The sequence below is a fragment of the Enoplosus armatus genome, chromosome 22 (genome assembly GCF_043641665.1).
Source record: "Enoplosus armatus isolate fEnoArm2 chromosome 22, fEnoArm2.hap1, whole genome shotgun sequence".
Classification (NCBI taxonomy): Eukaryota; Metazoa; Chordata; class Actinopteri; order Centrarchiformes; family Enoplosidae; genus Enoplosus; species Enoplosus armatus.
In genome coordinates, this window is record NC_092201.1 from 15,500,494 (window position 1) to 15,517,434 (window position 16,941).

Sequence of the window (16,941 nt, forward strand, 5' to 3'; positions counted from 1 at the left end):
CATATTTTTTTTATTGGTGGTACATCCTTAATAAAACTCCGACCTGTATTTCCGGTGATTGGCTCACAGTGGCGGAAACCTAAAGCTGCTGTGTAATGGTACAGTTTAGCTAGTTGCTGAAGCAGCTCGGTGGTTTTCTTGTGAGAAACACTTTATTCCCTGATTAAATATGCCGGACTATTTGGGAGACGACCAAAGGAAGACTAAGGAAGAAGAAAAGGATGACTCGCCTATCAGAGGTATATCTAAAAATGCAATGAAATTCTTAAAAACAGCTAATGTTCTTTGCTGAAAGGGAACGTCGATTAGCTAAGTTGCCCAGCTAACGTTAGCTCTGCTCGTTAAACAAACGGCTACTATTTACGACTGGTTTTGATAACTGTCAAGTTTTGGTAAATGTAACATTTGAGATGTTTGCATTGAAAGCATTTACTACGAAGTGTGTAACCGTGATGAAATAAACTGCGTCGCTCTGTTCCGACAACAATGCTAGCGGCCCACTGACACTGCCAAGAGTGCAAATTCATTCATGTTGTTTTCATCTTCACAGCTTTGGATGAGGGGGACATCGCCCTGCTGAAAACATATGTAAGTGTGGCCCCATCTGAGATCTACCTGTGAAAGGGGGGAAATTGATAATATTTGCATTGAGTTTAAGGTGTTCGAATGTGGTGTTTGCTCTTTATCGTCAGGGTCAAAGTACCTATTCCAGGCAGATCAAACAAGTGGAAGATGACATCCAGCAGCTGCTCAAAAAGATCAACGAGCTGACAGGTGGGTGATATAAAACCATAAGTACAATGCTGAAATTACAACAGGGCCTTGATGACAGTCAGTGAACCACTGGCTTCAGATGTTATGAGGTGGGTTGTGTTTGAAGCTCCTGTTTGTGTGTGTGTGTGTGTGTGTGTGTGTGTGTGTGTGTGTGTGTGTGTGTTGGGCTTTGACAGGCATTAAGGAGTCGGATACAGGCCTGGCTCCACCAGCACTCTGGGATCTGGCGGCTGACAAACAGACTCTGCAGAGTGAACAGCCGCTGCAGGTGGCCAGGTAAAGCAAACTGGCTGATTTGTTATTTTGAGTCAATATTAATATTGTGCCAATAATTTTTCGTTATGACTGTTTTTGATTTTAGCAGTGCTCAACCTTCCTAAAAGTAAAATAAAATGTATATTCTTTTGTTTTAAGCTGCTAAATAGTTGCATAAGTTAGTGTCAGAGTTAATTGTCTCATCTTTCCTACTGCGTTCATCTGCAAACCTTCACTGTCAAAATAATAGTATACAATGTATTCCGCCTCACAAAACTTCAGTACTCAATGCAATGATAGCTTGTAAACAATGTGTTGTTTTCTGTTCCCTTCCAGTGCAAAAGACACTTTCCATAGTTGAGTTTGTACAGTATATCTGTATTGTAGTCCCAAATGTTTGTTTCTGTGTGTTACTCGAACAGATGCACAAAGATCATCAACGCAGACTCCGAGGACCCCAAATACATTATCAACGTCAAACAGTTTGCCAAGTTTGTGGTGGACCTGAGCGACCAGGTGGCCCCAACTGACATCGAGGAGGGCATGAGAGTCGGGTGAGGCAGAAGTGTTACTTAAATGCCTCACATATAATTTGAAAGTCAAATGACTAGTGAAACAATTTCCTAAATGTAGTGTCCTTTCTGCTCTTCCAGCGTTGACAGAAACAAGTATCAGATCCACATTCCTCTGCCTCCTAAGATTGATCCGACTGTCACCATGATGCAGGTATGAATCCACTGATTATGAGAGCACTGTTGTAAAGAAATCTGTGAAGGGTTTCAACATTTTTTGTTGTTGTTGTCACGTTGTAGGTGGAGGAGAAGCCTGATGTGACCTACAGTGACGTTGGTGGATGTAAGGAGCAGATTGAGAAGCTGAGGGAAGTGGTGGAGACCCCCCTGCTCCATGTGAGTGTTCACAAATGAAGAAAGTTGCACAGCCAAGAGCTTTTTTTTTTTTGTAGTCACATTTGCGCAGACACAGATGAACTGTCCATTCACTCCGGCCATCACATTCATGTTCTGTAAATAATTATTACCTCAGTTTCCAGTTTAGTACAGTTAACCGGGATGAATAAAACAGCTATTCTCCGCCATGCGAAAGAGACTACACATGCCCCCACCCTGACTTATAACCTTGTCTTTTTTTTTGCTCACCAGCCCGAGAGGTTCGTCAATCTGGGTATTGAGCCCCCAAAAGGCGTGCTGCTGTTCGGGCCGCCCGGCACAGGAAAGACCCTGTGCGCCCGTGCTGTGGCCAACAGGACGGACGCCTGCTTCATCAGAGTCATCGGCTCCGAGCTGGTGCAGAAGTATGTGGGAGAGGTGAGTGTGTGTGCGCAGAGTTGGAGAAGCGGTTTCGATAACCAATCCCGATGAATGTAAACATTCATCCGCTGATCCCCGTCTTTGTTTGTAGGGAGCCAGAATGGTGCGGGAACTGTTTGAGATGGCCAGGACTAAGAAGGCTTGTCTGATCTTCTTTGATGAAATTGATGCAATTGGAGGTAAGGTGTTACAATTTAGTTTGCAGTATATTTTCTCTTAATATGTCTGTGTTTAAAATGTCTTAAATTATGTTCACATCAGGGCAATATCAAGAGAGATATTTGTAGAACAGTGCATGAATAATATAATCTAAAACATCCCTTCTCCTTCAACTGTTTTTTTTTTTTTTTTTTTTTTTTTTTTTTTTTTAAAAAGCAGTGTGAAGAAGCTAAACTGAATAGTCCTTTTTGTTTTTGAACCTGCCAGGCGCTCGTTTTGATGACGGTGCCGGTGGAGACAATGAGGTCCAGAGGACTATGCTGGAGCTCATCAACCAGCTGGACGGCTTCGATCCTCGGGGCAACATCAAAGTGCTGATGGCCACCAACAGGCCGGACACCCTGGACCCGGCCCTGATGAGACCCGGACGTCTGGACAGGAAGATCGAGTTCAGCCTGCCTGACCTGGAGGTGAGTTGAGTGTTTAGAGTCGACTATACAACATGAGTCATAATTATATATATATATATATATATATTTTTTTTTTTTGTGTAGCCATTTCCAACTAGCCTCAACCCGGGTTGTTTTGTGTTTCAGGGTCGCACACACATCTTCAAGATCCATGCTCGTTCCATGAGTGTGGAGAGAGACATTCGCTTTGAGCTGCTGGCTCGCCTCTGTCCCAACAGCACCGGTAAGACTGACTCAGCAGCGTTCAGTCCTCGTTCTTTCATTTGTCTTCTCAAGACGCGACACGAGTTTACGAGTTTACCCCTCCTGTTCTGAAAGGATTATTCCATTGTAATGCTGATCGAGCAATTGAGGAGTTGGATTCCTCTGTCGCTTTTTGTGTTGTCAGGGTCATGAAGTCTGAGGGTTGTCTATCTCAGCTATATATAAAGAGGATATTGCCACACGAGTGACTTAACTTCTACAGTGTTAACCGTTCGTCCTGAAAGCAGAATTTTGACGTTGTCCGTTTTCCCGCCAGGCGCTGAGATCCGCAGCGTGTGCACAGAGGCGGGCATGTTCGCCATCAGAGCTCGCAGGAAGATCGCCACAGAGAAGGACTTCCTGGAGGCCGTTAACAAGGTCATCAAGTCCTACGCCAAGTTCAGCGCCACCCCCAGATACATGACCTACAACTAAGTGTGTGTGTGTGTATGCGTGTGTGAGAGGTTCCACCTTTGACTTTTTACTGTCTAAAGAAACAGAGAACGGAGTCAAAAAATATTGTCCCTTTTGTTGTCATTCATGTTCGCTTTAAAAATAAACTTTATTCCAGATTTGAGTCTCAATGCTTTGTTTTTTCTAAAATAACCACATGGTAACTTGTTTTATAGGCACCCTGTGTTAATAAATAACAGCACAACTACAGTTCTGTTCTTTTGCTGGTTTAAATACTCAATTACACAGAAACACAGCTGAAAATATAATCTTATCAGGACACAACTTCTCAGTAACCACAAACATGACACCAGCATGATAATGAGAAGCAGCTTCTCGTCAGTTTCGCATCAGTTTCCACCACAAACTGGACTCTTCCAGAAATCATTGTAACAAGGTCAGCTGGACCGGAGACACAGCAGCATACTCTCCCAGCAGATCAGTGACGACTACAACAGAACTACAAAAATACTTTAAAAGTGCCCGCGACAGAGGATGCAGAGGAATAAGGCTGTAGGAATGTCCGCTGAAAACCCGATCCTGAATTTCTGATTGGATAAAAGCCTCTTGTATCTCGCCGCTCCGGGCACATGATAGTGCTAAGTGAGAGGGAGAAACGTCCACCTGGGCAACAAGCACTCCCCTATTCAATGTGAATGACTGTTCAGTTCATCTCTACTGTGATGCTGGAACATCAGTGGAGACAAGTGCATCGCTCCCACAGCCGGGCGCGGGACCTCGCTGTTCGAGTGCGATTTGCCCTCCGTTACAGGTGTCACCTGCCGTCAGGTCGTCTCACTGGTTGGAACAGCTGATCGGCGGGGGTTTGAGTGTTGACAGCGCAGTACAGCGTCGTGGACGGTCGGGAACACCATCTCAGGAGTCATGACCCCAGTGAAAAACTGTAAGGTCTCCAGCTCGGACAACAGGCTTCCTGGTAGATCAAAACGGAGATAGAAGACCAGTCAGACCGAGATGCAAACTGTGCTCTCATACTGAAGTATTTAGGTGGAGCCCTTTCCACCTCTTTGTCATACAAAATGATCCAGCTTAGTCTGTATTTTAAAAATATGTAAATATAGCCAGTTTTTATATTTCCACATTCCATACATCAGTTATGCTTTAAACAACTAGAGAAAAGTCTTCCTGATTACTTACTGTTGCAGCCAGCTATGACCACTTGAACATCCACAGCTGCGTATTCCTTAATAACCTGCAGAGACAGATACTGACTTACTCACTGAGGTAATACCCTGAACATCAGGCTTCCTTCTGCAACACTAAGAGCACTAACACGTACACTCAGTGTAGTGAACCTGCTATTGGAAACAAAGGGAGAACCTGTTTGATGGCTTTGGCTCCCACAGAATCAATGAAGCTGGCGGACGTCCAGTCCAGGATGATGGAGTGAACAGCACTCAGAGGTTCCAGGAAGACGGCCTCCTCTAAGTCCGCCTCGCTGCGTCTGTCCCCCAACTGGCCGTTCCTCTGCTCCTCCGCCACGTGGTTGTAGGACAAAACCTCGTGGGTTACCCCCTGCTCCTTATACTGGAACCAGTCAAAGAAACCGATTTGTTATGACGGGAATTCAACAAGCTACAAGGTACTTCAGGTTGTCATTTTTGTGTATGTTTTTGATACAACCACTGCAGGGAGCCAGAGTCACACAGAGTCTTTAAGTATACACATATATCAGCGGGGGCTGGTCCTTAGAGGCAGAGGAGGTTGTTCCTCCTCGATTTTTTAGAGACAAGAGGGAGAAACTGAATTATTTTGGCCTGAGAAGCATCGTCTGTTAAACGCTCCTGAAGCGTCAGTCCCTCCCTGCTACCGCACATCAGCCTGGGTAACAAGTCTTTCAAACCCTCCAGCATTTACACGAGCCCCTTCCTGACAGACACACAAATGCTAATATGCAGGATGCTGCATGTTTACACCGTCAACAAAGCTGACTGTGTACACAACAGGCAACCAGGGAGAGAGGAAAGTGGAGGACTCACCTTGGCACAAATCTTTAGCGGGGAGTTGTGGCTGCCATTTGCTTTCCGTTTCTTTTGGGCCTTCTGGGCAGCTTGCAAGTGCTCAGGGTTTACGCCCGTCTGTAAAGACATCATCGATAGTAGTAAACATGTCAAGTGAAGTAGTAGTTTCCCTACTAGAATAGAGCTGCCAAAAAGGACATTGCACTTTCTGTAGTCCATAATGTAGATGTGTGTCTTTGGTTTGTTTGTTGCACCTTTAGAAAACGTTTTAAACTTTATTTACTCGTAATGGTTAGCTGAAAACCTCACTGACTGATGGCCGCAAAGTAAATCTAATGATATCCACCCTAACTGAACAGGAGTAAGGCAATCATGCTTTGATCTAACTCATGTACTCTGATGTGCTGCATGACAATGAACAACTTCTACTTCTTCCTGTCCAGGCCAACAGCCGTTGGACCTCAGTGACTCCTTGAAAACCCAGAAGCAAAAAAAAAAAAAGAAGAAAATCCACCACCACAGTCCCTAAAAACAAAGACCATCATGCCGTCTTTAAATATCCAAACTGTTTGGTTAAATGGGTGGTGTAAAAACCTGTCAGACACCAGTGGCTCTATTATATCATATTTTGTTCATCACATTGTCATACTGCTTATTACTAATGCAATACAAGCTGGATTTAGCGGCACAGGTTGCTGAAGTACGCTACAGTGGAAGTGGCATTCTTTTCAGAAGTCAGAAGTGTGTACAATTAAGCAGATTTAATCACGTGGCCGAATATTGCAGAAGGTATTGGCAGGCAATTTTATTATTATTTATTATTTCACTTTTAGTTTCTAAACTTATTGTAAATGAAAATGAACTGATTGTTTCAATCTGCATAAATAGCCGATGTGCTTATGATGCAAGTATAAATCATACATTTCTGTGTGACAGTCAAACATTTTTAAGGGTATCTTATTGTGTATTTTAATCATATGTAGATATTTACCTCCGTATTGTAAGGAAATTGCAATAGTTACACCAACAGATCGTACAGGTTTCTCAATAATCTAAAATCATTATACCTCTAAAAAATGGATTCATACGGGGGTTCTCTCTAAAATGCTAACTGTGAATGAGACAGAGCTTTTTGCAGGTTTGGGGTTAAGGACTTGTTAAGCATGTTGACTTCTTCCTCTTTCTGTCATTACATTACAACCGTGTGCTCACAGCCAAATTGTTCTCACATTCATATAATTACATGTCAGTGATTAAAACCAGTTCAGTTCCATGGATAAAGTGTTTCTAAAATTCCTCTCCTCCGTAGCTGTAAATGGGTTAGATTTCTTTTACCTTCAGTACAGTAATTTATAAACACACACACACACACGCGCGCGCAGTGGCTAGGATTACCTTCTCCTTGAGGGCGTTCACATAAAGGTCACTGTTTGCAAAGTAGATTGAAGAGTTGGAGTGGAAAATCTTAATCCCCTCATATTCAGCCGCCTGGGAACAAAAACACAAATCACAGGCGTTCAGGGTTCAGACCATCCGACTCTGTGTGTGAAACTTCTTGGCTGGGTTCAGACTTCAGCGTGACTCACCTCTTCATACTCATCCACGTCACAGTAGAGCCCCGTGCCGGGAACATGGCCCAGGATGGCACTTTTAGGGCTGGAAGACAAGGAGAGAGGTCAGAAACACCAAGTTTTAACACACCATCGTGCTATGATGATGTAGCTTTAAGTCTGAATATAGTGACTATAATGGTGTGATGGTAACAAAAGTAAAACACACATTCAGACCACAGACAAGTTTAGACTGTTGTCAGTACCTCTGTGTTCGGTAGATGACTGTCAGTATGGCAAATGCGATGGCCACCAGGAGGCCGTAATCCAGGCCCAACAGCACGGACGCTACAAAGGCTACCAGCCAGATGGCCTGAGGGAGAAAAGGGACGAAGCAGAACGTTTTACGTTTTTGAAAAGCTTATATCATCTAAATATGGTAAAGAAAGATTAGAAATCTACAATCGAAACGGTTAACTCTACATGTTTCCCTTTCCGAGGCAGAACCATGAAGCTGAACTGAACACTTAGATTCGATTGTCCTGTATTGTCTAATTCCTAATAACATTTGTCTTGTGTCACAAGCCAACTCTGTTTCCACATACACTAAAAAAAAATATTCAAGTAGAACACAGCGACAGCAGATTGGTTAAGTCATTATGGTGGACTCTGTGAAACAGAAAATGAAAGCAGTTTATCCGGTTCGTGCTGTACAGTATGAGGTCTTCACAAGTTTATCCCCAATCCCGAGGCGGAACAGTCCATTAAAAAACACACAAACACAGATGCAAGCACAAACAGCTCTGCCAACAGCAGCCCACACAGACCGTAAGGAAACTAGGCCCAGATCAGCCAAAAAAGAAAACGTTAATACTGTTTAACTGTATAAAAGCACCTTGTAAAATTCACAGGGACTGGCTAACTCCTGGAGGGAAAACACTTAAAAAAATGCCCTCTACTCAAATTAACAGGCACAGTCCAACATTATGAAGACACATTCAAGTCAGTACTTTGTTGCTGCCTGAGGACCTCTACTGCACAGTGACATTATGTAGGTTGAGTTTGATCGGACAGACTGACCAGTTCGAGCTTGCTGGTCCTCCACAGAGTAGGAATGTCTCTGAACTGTTTGAACATCCCCAACAGGTTCACCATGATGATGGCAGCCAGGGCAGTCTAGGAAATGGAACAGAAGAATAACACCACGTGAGAACCAAACTACACAGAGAAGACTCGATTAGGTGAAACAGGAGGCATGAACTGGTTTTTGAGGCTTCTTTATCAGTGGAGCCATCGGCCTGTCTGTTTGTTCAACGGACAGAGAAGGAAATAAAAGTGTCTGCCAGACAGGAAGCTGGGAGCTCCTGCGTCATCAGCTCCAGAGCTTCACCCACCTGAGGGAGCGGCTGGAAGACGAAACCAATGGCCACAACCACCAGCAGCACCACGAGAGACGCCAGCAGCCCTGCGATCTGAACACACAAACAGCGAGAACTGTGTCAACATCGTCTCTCATTCTAATTGTGGTTTCACGACATCAATTTAGTCAAGTGAGACAGTATAATCACCTGTGTCTTTCCGCCAGTGCTCTCCTGCACCAGGCTCCTCGACATGGAGCAAGTGATGGCGAAGGTTTGGAAGAAAGAGCTTATGAAGTTACACAGGCCGATGGCAATCAGCTCCTGAAAGCAGAACAACAAAGGCAGAAAAAAAGGAAATGACCCCCAAAACCTGGAGTTTGTGGGTAAAAAGAGAATAAACAACAAGGTCCTTTGTTTCCACTGTGGCTCAGACCAAACAACTCAGCATGTTTACGTGCATTCAAGAAACCTGGTTACTGTAAATCCATGTACACATGCAGCTGATCGGTGATCAGATTTCCCCTTCTACATTCTCACTCCTCTGTTGGCGTGCGTGTTGTAGCACAGTGACGGCGCAGTGGGGGGTAGACAGGGCACAGCTTTTCCCTCACAGCACAGGTGTGTCTCAATTTTACAAAGCGTTTTCGTTGCTTCTAAACACATAGGATGTATCGCTACGTGTACTGATCTCTCCTCTCACCCCACCACTCTCTTGTGTGAGCAATATTTTCCCCGTCTGAAGCCTGCACATGCTCACATATAAAGAAACCAGGTTTCTCTAATGGACTGTAACCCGGTTACATAAGTACATGTGAATGCACTGACTGTCAGGTTAGCATGCCTGGCCCATGACGGAACGCATTGTGCCAGGACCTGGAGCCCTCCAGCAGCTCCACAGATGTCCAGACTCACCTGGTTGCCGTCCACGCTGTAGCCGTGCTTCAGGGCAAAGGTCTTGGCGAGCGAGATGCCCATGGAGAAGCCTACAATTGCTACAGCAAAGGAGTCGGTGACCAAACTGGGTAACAGAGAGAACTCTGGAGCGGCGGGAGGGAGAAGCCTGAGAACACATAAGATAACACTTGAAGTACATTCATCCAGCTGTGCACAACTTTCCAGCTGTGACGTTATGATGGTTCCTTTTACGGCTTGTTTTGAGAAGAGCCTAAAACCACAAAATGAATACAGTTGAGATATGAAACACATGCTCTACAGCTCATTCAGATCTCCTCGTTGTAAACTCCCAGTTGTCCATGACTGAAACACACCTCTCTAAAATTCCACGACATTCCGGAAATTGACCAACCTACCCTGTTGGTATCTTCCCAACCACGTCCACCTTGTACTCGTCTGATAAGGACAGGCCATACGAGACGCCGGTGGACACAATGACCACGATAATCTCTCCGGGAATGGGAATGGGCAGTTTCTTCTTAAAGCGCTCGTTGAGGTCTTTGACCACGTACAGGAAGACGAGGCACACGAGGCCCAGGATGAGAGTGGACACGTTGGTGCTGGTGATGTCGCCGAGTACCGCTTTGATGCTCTGGGGCCAGAGAAATAGGACAGTTATGATGCATTTCAAATGATGCATTTTGTCGCATTTACCAAACAAACAAAACCAGACCTAGAAACCTAAAAACCCTCCAGAAGCTATTCAAACTCACATAAACAGCAGAGAGGGGCCCGCTGAAGCGCAGTGTTTTCACCCCCAGCAGGTACTTCAGCTGAGAGACAACGACGTGCACGGCTGCTGCCGTAGTGAAACCTCGCACCAGGGGCTCTGTGAGGTAGATCGCCACAAAGCCAAACCTCATAAGACCTAGGACAATCTGAAAGAAAGGAAAGAGGAATTAAGGGGGCAAGACATAAGAAAGAGGTAAGGGGATAAGAGCAAGCTACATGGTTTTGTTTCAAATCAAAACATTAAATCAAGGGGCGGATACAACAGTGATTCAGACATCCTGCCGCTTTGGGTAAACAGAGATTTTTGAGCGTGAGAAGATCTAAGCAAGCTGTATCACTGTGACATTTTAACCAAATAACAGACACTGGAGGAGGTCTTGGGTTGCTGGCTGAGCGTGGTGGCTGACCTGGATGATTCCCACTAGGGTGGTGAGCACAACGGCCACCTGCACCCTCCTGGCATCACGAGCCTCCACGTCCAGGACGGCAGACATGTTGGATCCGTTGGAAGGCAGGACGTAAAACATGGAGTCCGGGGCCTCCCTCACTGCAACACCTCCTATCATCAGACTTATTACCGCAAAAGTGCCTGCAGATCACACACACAGACACACACACAGCTTCTTTAACAGTTGTTCACCTCTGATCAGGTCTTCTTTTTCAAAAGGTTAAGTAGGTTTGGTTTATCGTACCCATGTGTCAGATGGACTTAAAGGTTACAGCTGACATTTGAGATGACTTGGTGCCCTTTCTTGGAGCTTAAGTAGTCAGATGGGTGAGATGAGGAGAGTGGGGTCACACAAATTTCACAACCCTGCTGCTCAAGTCAACTTCAGCCCCAGAGAGCACATCAAAACATCTCCTGCTCTGGATCAGTGCGCAACATGTGAATCTTTAGATAGTTAATTGAGCGGCCCCCCCTTTGTGTGGGACAGGGACTGTTGGCAGTTTGAGCTCATCTCACTGTTCTTGGCATTGACTGTGGAAAGCAACCTGGCTGTGTGTAAAGGCCAGTGACTGAGAGCGTAGCTACCATTAATTTAGAACATGCTAAATTCCAACAAGCACAGGATTAGGACACGACCGCAATCCCTTTCCTAGAAATATTATGCCACAAAAAAGGAACAAGACAAGCCTGGTAATGTTTATCGCTTTCATAAATCAATGACTGATTTACTGTTAAAAACTGACAAAAACATGCAGACATTTACAGCAATCTATATGAATGTAGATCAAGCATTGGATCATTATGCCAAATGTCTAACCTTAATCAGATGCCCAGACACGCAGTCTGTCAGGACGAATTTTACCTCAGCCCTGCTTACATCCAGGCTTGGTGCTGTACAGTATTGTGCTGTCCAGTGTAAGTGTGGGGTCATGCATTAAGTGTGTGTGTTTGTTTGTGTGTGTGTGTGCCTTTGAGTGAAAACACCATCTTGCCCAGCCCCTGAACAGCAGCCCAGTTACTCCCCTCTCGCTCTTTCCCAGACGTTAAGGGATCATCATTTCCACAGCAACTTGCTAAGAAGCAAAACCTTTGGCAGAGGCCATTTTACAGTGAAGGCAACAGCTTCCTGTTGTTCTCTTCAGATCAGCTCTTTCGTTTCTAAAGGTTTGAGTTATTGGGCCCATTTGTCAGACGGACTCATGTCTTACAAGCTGACATTTGAGCCCTTTCTAAGAAAGAAAGTAGCCAGTGGGTGTCACTGAACTCTCACAACGTTGCTCCTTACGTCAGCTGAGGACACTGTTATGCCATCTCAAAGACAACTTCAGCCTACGGACAAACCACAGAAATGAATAAGCCTTCTTATAGAATCAACAGTAGAATAAAACATCACCACGGCAGACAACACAGAGTTGTATAAACAATATAAACTCTACAGCGGCTGCAGCCACAAACACACATATTAAAGCAAAGGAGAGACTGCACATTTTAGCATTTAGCCAGCGTGCACCTTTTGAGAAAAATGATAAGTGAGATGAACACACTGAAAAATGTATCTTATTAAATAAAAGAGACTATTAGACCAAATTTTCCTTTGGGGACATAATTTGCAGTTGAAAAAAGGTAACAAATCACAATATACAGTATGTTACCGCAATACTCTGCATATGGCAAAATGTTTAAAATCTCAATATCCTTGTATTGTGGGGCCTCTGGACAATATTTCCTGAGTTCCTGAGTTATGGTGATGAATAATGGCCGAAAAAGTGTTTTCCTAGGACATTATGAAGTCACAGTGAAGTTAACCTTTGACCTTTTGGGTTAAAAATATCATCCTCATTGTATCCCATTAAACATCTGACGGACGGAGCCTTTTTTCTACTGAATCTCATAATTTGCCCCAACCACAGCAGGTGGCATCGGCCACAGCTTGTAGGAGGAGATTTAGGACCCAAAAGCAAAGCCTCTACAACAAGTTATGAGTCAATTTCTCACCTATGGATATGTGTCTAGATGTGCCGAAGAAGGTGTAGAGCAGGACGGGGTAGAATGAGGAGTACAGACCATAAACTGGAGGCACAGCAGCCAGCATAGCATAGGCTAGACCTGTAGAGGAGAGGGAGAAATGTAAACAAACTGTCCCAGAAGCCAAGGCATTGCATCACAACCTCAGAGCTGCAGAGATACAAAAACAGAGACAGTGTGAAGCTGAAAGCAGCCCCTCAGGAGTTGGCAGCTGGCTCTTATTTAACCCTTGTGTCATTCCAGATGACTAGCCTGGCCATTTTAAGCTTGCAGCTACTGTACAAAGCCTTGGAATACATAACACTGCTGGCTTCATCAAGCTGTGAAGGTAATGTTTTTGATGCTTTCAACTGTCCAAATGTTTGACAAGTGTCTTAGTAAGGAGTTGTTTTTTTCACCACAATACTCCAGAACAGCTTTACTGCTCCTGGAGAGATAAACACCACTCTTCCAAAAGATATCCCCTCATGTGAAGTCTTGAATTAAGAAATTGTCTGAAAGGGGCTTTAGACAGTAGTGTCGGTGGGGCTGCAGGGCACTGACCTTGAGGGAGCTGCACAACTCCTGTGCTGAGACCTGAGACCACATCCGAAAACAGGTACTGCTTGACCGGATAGGATGGCAGCCATGTTAGAATAGGCAGGAAGCTCAAAGCTGCCGCCTTGGCCTTCTTTGATGAACACCTATGAAAGGAGAGAAGTGGATTAACTTCTCAATTGTAATTAAAAATACAATAATAACCAACTCAGACTCCTCATGCCCCATCACAGAAAAGGCATCTTTTTAATTACAGAACGTATTTTCCTATTTGCCAAAAACAGACAATCACCATGAGTGAGATGGGAGGGGTTACGCTTACCAAAGAATTCAACTTAAGGAGTGAACTATAAAATGGATTAATGGTGTCAGCACAGGACAATATTCATGTTGTTTTTGCTGCCTTTTACCGATTTAATGACTAAAGACAAATCTAAACCAGTAATATGCCGCTCATTCATTGTCCGTCACTCTGGTAGAGAGTGGCACCTACATGCTAAAAACAGCATACACTTATAGAGTTTTCTATATTCTAAGTGTTTGACTTGGATTGACCCACATCATTTGGCCCACCTGTGATTATAGAACTATTATTATTATTATTATTATTATTATTATTAATAATAATAGCAAATTCCTCAGTCTAAACTTACCGGAACTGCTTTGCCAGCCTCTTTCGGAGGGTGGTGGAGTTGTCTTTGCGGTTGAGAACCTGCGACCGGATGAAGGCTTCATCGTAGACCGGACGCTCAATCCTGTACATCAGCTGTGAGTCCACGTCCTCCCGCGCTGCAGCTTCTTCTTGCTCCATAACGGAGGCAGGAGGGCTGGTCGTATCGAGTCGGAGTGTATGTCTGTCTGGCGTTGTTTATCTCTCCCACTCTTTCTTCTCCATCATTTCTGGCCGGTATATCTTCATTCCTGTAACCGCTCCAACTTCTTCTTTCTGCTCAGAGGGCAAGAGAAGACAAGGTGGATATCACTCCAACTCTAACTGGTTTGCCGAACAAGAGTGGGGGTGATGATAACCAACCAGGTGTGTGTGTGTTTGTGCATTTTTGTGCTGATAAGAGGCTACAGTTGGATTTGCAAGACCTCTGAGTAAATGTTTTATCAGGTTTTGAGCAAATATTTGGTCTTTGGCCAGTTTATGCAAGTACATGGGTTGTATTATACGTGATCTATTGTTGGGACAAAGCTTGTCATACAAAATCATATGGCATAAAAAGGTATGTCAGGGCGCGGCGGGTTCCTGACAAGTCCCACAACCACATGCCTTAATGTTTTCGACACCTATGGCACCAAGGACACGTATGCAAATCAATTTTTTCAAGAAGGTAGAAGAAGAAATATCAACCTGTCTGATTCGTTTTGTACTGCATGCTGTATGTAAAAGAGTACAGTTTGTCAGTTGGACTCCAGAGCAAGATGTCGCCTTCAAAGTCAGACAACCACCATACCAACAAAGGAGGTGGTAGCGATATAACTTGAAAAAAGAAGAAATGATATTAGTCACTGTGGTGCTATAGGAGTATAACTATATATGTATGACTTCTGAGTGAATTTACAGTCCCCCTTATGAATGAAAAGGCTTTTATTCAGCATACGCATTTCTGGATCCACTTGAATTACCCACAGGATAAATGGGTGATGCTAGAAACTTTTTAACCGCCATGTTTGTTTTTTTAAGTAAGCTTATATGGAGCTAATCAATCCTATGTGTTGTGTGTGTGTGATATGTACGTCTCTTCCATGTTAAAATTGTATCTTTGTAAAGTGGACTGTCGGTGTGTCCTAAAGTAACTGACGTAAAATTGAACTGACTGATAATCATGCCTGAGCACGCATTTCCAGATGTCACCTGTTAGCAAACACTATTCGCAAACTGACACAGACGCACTTAACCAAGCATGTTATGGCGGTGTTTTATTCTTCATTATAAAAAGAAGGAGCTCATTTTTTTTGTTGTTGTTTCACACTGCGACTCGGTAAGACTCATCTTTATTTTTCCCTATTCAATCAACTCTCCGACGCAAAAAGAGTTGAGAGCCTTGAGCTTCTTCCCGTTCCATCTCCCTCACGGTAACAATTAGCTAGCTAACATGATATTGATATGGTCAATTACTTCATTAATTGCAATTACTAAGTCACTTACTTCACACATTTGAAATGTGAGGGGTAAAAAATGATTTAACAGCAATGTTCGGGTTAATTACACAGTGCCCAATTATACTATCCTCGCTTTGAGGGTTTTTTCCTGGCGTCCCACGGTTAAGCATTTAAGCTAACATAAAGATAGTAGTAAAGACAAGGCTCTTACCTCCGTACTCCTCCAGCTCCTGTGGGGGATACTGATGGAGAATATGAATTTATAAACTGGCCTCTTCAGTTGAAGTTTAACAAGGGCGAACGCCCTTCGAGGAGGACAGACAGCAGCAACCGCGTATGATTCACCAGAGATGGTCTGTGTGAGAAGGATGACTTACTCTGTAAAAAAAAATCCTTTTCACCTTCCGGTTTGCAAAGATGGGCGTTGATCTTCACGCATGCGCTCTCCTCTTGCACTCAGTCCAGTTTGTACTCCTAAACGCCGTGAGTTTTCCAATGCCCTTTTCCCACATTTCTAATTCAACATCTTTTTTTTTTTTTTTGAATCTATTTATTATTTAACTATGAATTTGCCAGATGTTAGCTTTCTGTCAATAGTCATATATAAGCAGTGTAGTATAGGTGTATATTAAAATTAGGTTAAAAGGTGTGCTGAGTGGTGGCGACGGGCACATTGTGCAAGTATCCCAATATCATACGTTTTTATTTATTTATTGTTCAAAAACTCAAGGCACAATTTCAGTTCACTTCATGATGGCGACCATCTCACAGCTCACAGAATGAAAATTCTTGGTTCAGGTAGTTTAGGTCATCTTACTATTAACAAGCTGTAGCCCAAGTTTTTGTACTCAAAACTAATGCTGGAGTGAGAGCTCTTTCTCTCTTATAGATCTCTGATTTCTTTGGGGGCAGGGAGCTGGGTGATGAAAGCAGAACCGTCGATGTCGCGCCCTGACGTGTACTGGTCACGGGGGCCCCCCTCCTCCCTTGTTCCGGTTTTGTTTCCTCAAATGGTCCAAGATGAACAAAGAAATTGAACAGAATTTCTTCACAGTGTTGTTTTGGAAAAAAACTTGAATGGATAGAAACTAATAAATGTTTATTCAAAGTAGTTGTGCCCTGCGACAGGGGAGAGGGATGCAGGGACCGGCACACCGCTCCTGCCGGAGGAGCGCCGAGGCATTATCAACAGATCGACGCACAATTAACCCTCACAGACAAGGACCTGCATCACCGATTCCCAGCATGATGATCATAACGATGATGATGATGATGATGATGATGATGACAGAAAATGTCGCACTGCTTTACTTCATTATTTACTTTTATTAGTATTTACTGGTGTATGGTTTTATATTTCATATCTGCTTGGAAGGTTTGAAAATCTTCAGTAAGGCCATCTGTAATTCATTATTCCTAAATGTCACCACGCCAAACACACATTTATGGAGCATGCTGTTCTGATGTTGCATGGTATTTTGTGTTGTATTTACTTTGAGGTAATAAACCTTAAAATACAGGCAAGACAGGTATGAGAAGCATCGAAGCCGTCTGTCTTTCT

At 43.8% G+C, this 16,941-nt stretch overlaps 2 protein-coding genes across 2 annotated transcripts; one reads left to right on the forward strand and one right to left on the reverse strand.

The window, feature by feature from the left end:
* Positions 1–78: 78 nt before the first annotated feature.
* On the forward strand, positions 79–3,801 carry psmc2 (proteasome 26S subunit, ATPase 2). Its single transcript, XM_070928933.1, has 12 exons — positions 79–239; positions 551–588; positions 693–774; positions 951–1,050; positions 1,452–1,583; positions 1,683–1,755; positions 1,842–1,937; positions 2,190–2,354; positions 2,449–2,536; positions 2,784–2,986; positions 3,113–3,209; positions 3,507–3,801. Exons 1-12 carry the CDS (start codon positions 170–172, stop codon positions 3,662–3,664), a joined length of 1,302 nt encoding a protein of 433 aa, XP_070785034.1. The 5' UTR covers positions 79–169; the 3' UTR covers positions 3,665–3,801.
* On the reverse strand, positions 3,773–15,706 carry slc26a5 (solute carrier family 26 member 5). The gene is made up of 18 exons (XM_070928931.1): positions 15,592–15,706; positions 13,925–14,217; positions 13,278–13,417; positions 12,705–12,815; positions 10,669–10,850; positions 10,243–10,407; positions 9,886–10,121; positions 9,488–9,635; positions 8,783–8,896; positions 8,609–8,686; positions 8,295–8,390; positions 7,481–7,587; positions 7,251–7,320; positions 7,060–7,152; positions 5,683–5,781; positions 5,024–5,230; positions 4,841–4,895; positions 3,773–4,616 (listed from the first exon to the last, which is right to left on the reverse strand). The coding sequence occupies exons 2-18, from the start codon at positions 14,080–14,082 to the stop codon at positions 4,468–4,470; spliced, it is 2,208 nt and encodes a 735-aa protein (XP_070785032.1). The 5' UTR covers positions 14,083–14,217; positions 15,592–15,706; the 3' UTR covers positions 3,773–4,467.
* Between the last annotated feature and the right edge of the window lie 1,235 nt (positions 15,707–16,941).

What these genes read in the sequence shown, in the direction of transcription:
- psmc2 (XM_070928933.1), top strand. Translation starts at nt 170, where the DNA reads ATGCCGGACTATTTGGGAGACGACCAAAGGAAGACTAAGGAAGAAGAA. An exon ending in AAAGATCAACGAGCTGACAG is followed by an intron (nt 775 to 950) that starts GTGGGTGATATA and finishes GGGCTTTGACAG; the next exon opens with GCATTAAGGAGTCGGATACA. An exon ending in TGAAATTGATGCAATTGGAG is followed by an intron (nt 2,537 to 2,783) that starts GTAAGGTGTTAC and finishes TGAACCTGCCAG; the next exon opens with GCGCTCGTTTTGATGACGGT.
- slc26a5 (XM_070928931.1), bottom strand. Translation starts at nt 14,082, where the DNA reads ATGGAGCAAGAAGAAGCTGCAGCGCGGGAGGACGTGGACTCACAGCTG. An exon ending in AGTTGTGCAGCTCCCTCAAG is followed by an intron (nt 12,816 to 13,277) that starts GTCAGTGCCCTG and finishes TCTCCTCTACAG; the next exon opens with GTCTAGCCTATGCTATGCTG. An exon ending in ACAGCGTGGACGGCAACCAG is followed by an intron (nt 8,897 to 9,487) that starts GTGAGTCTGGAC and finishes TTCTGCTTTCAG; the next exon opens with GAGCTGATTGCCATCGGCCT.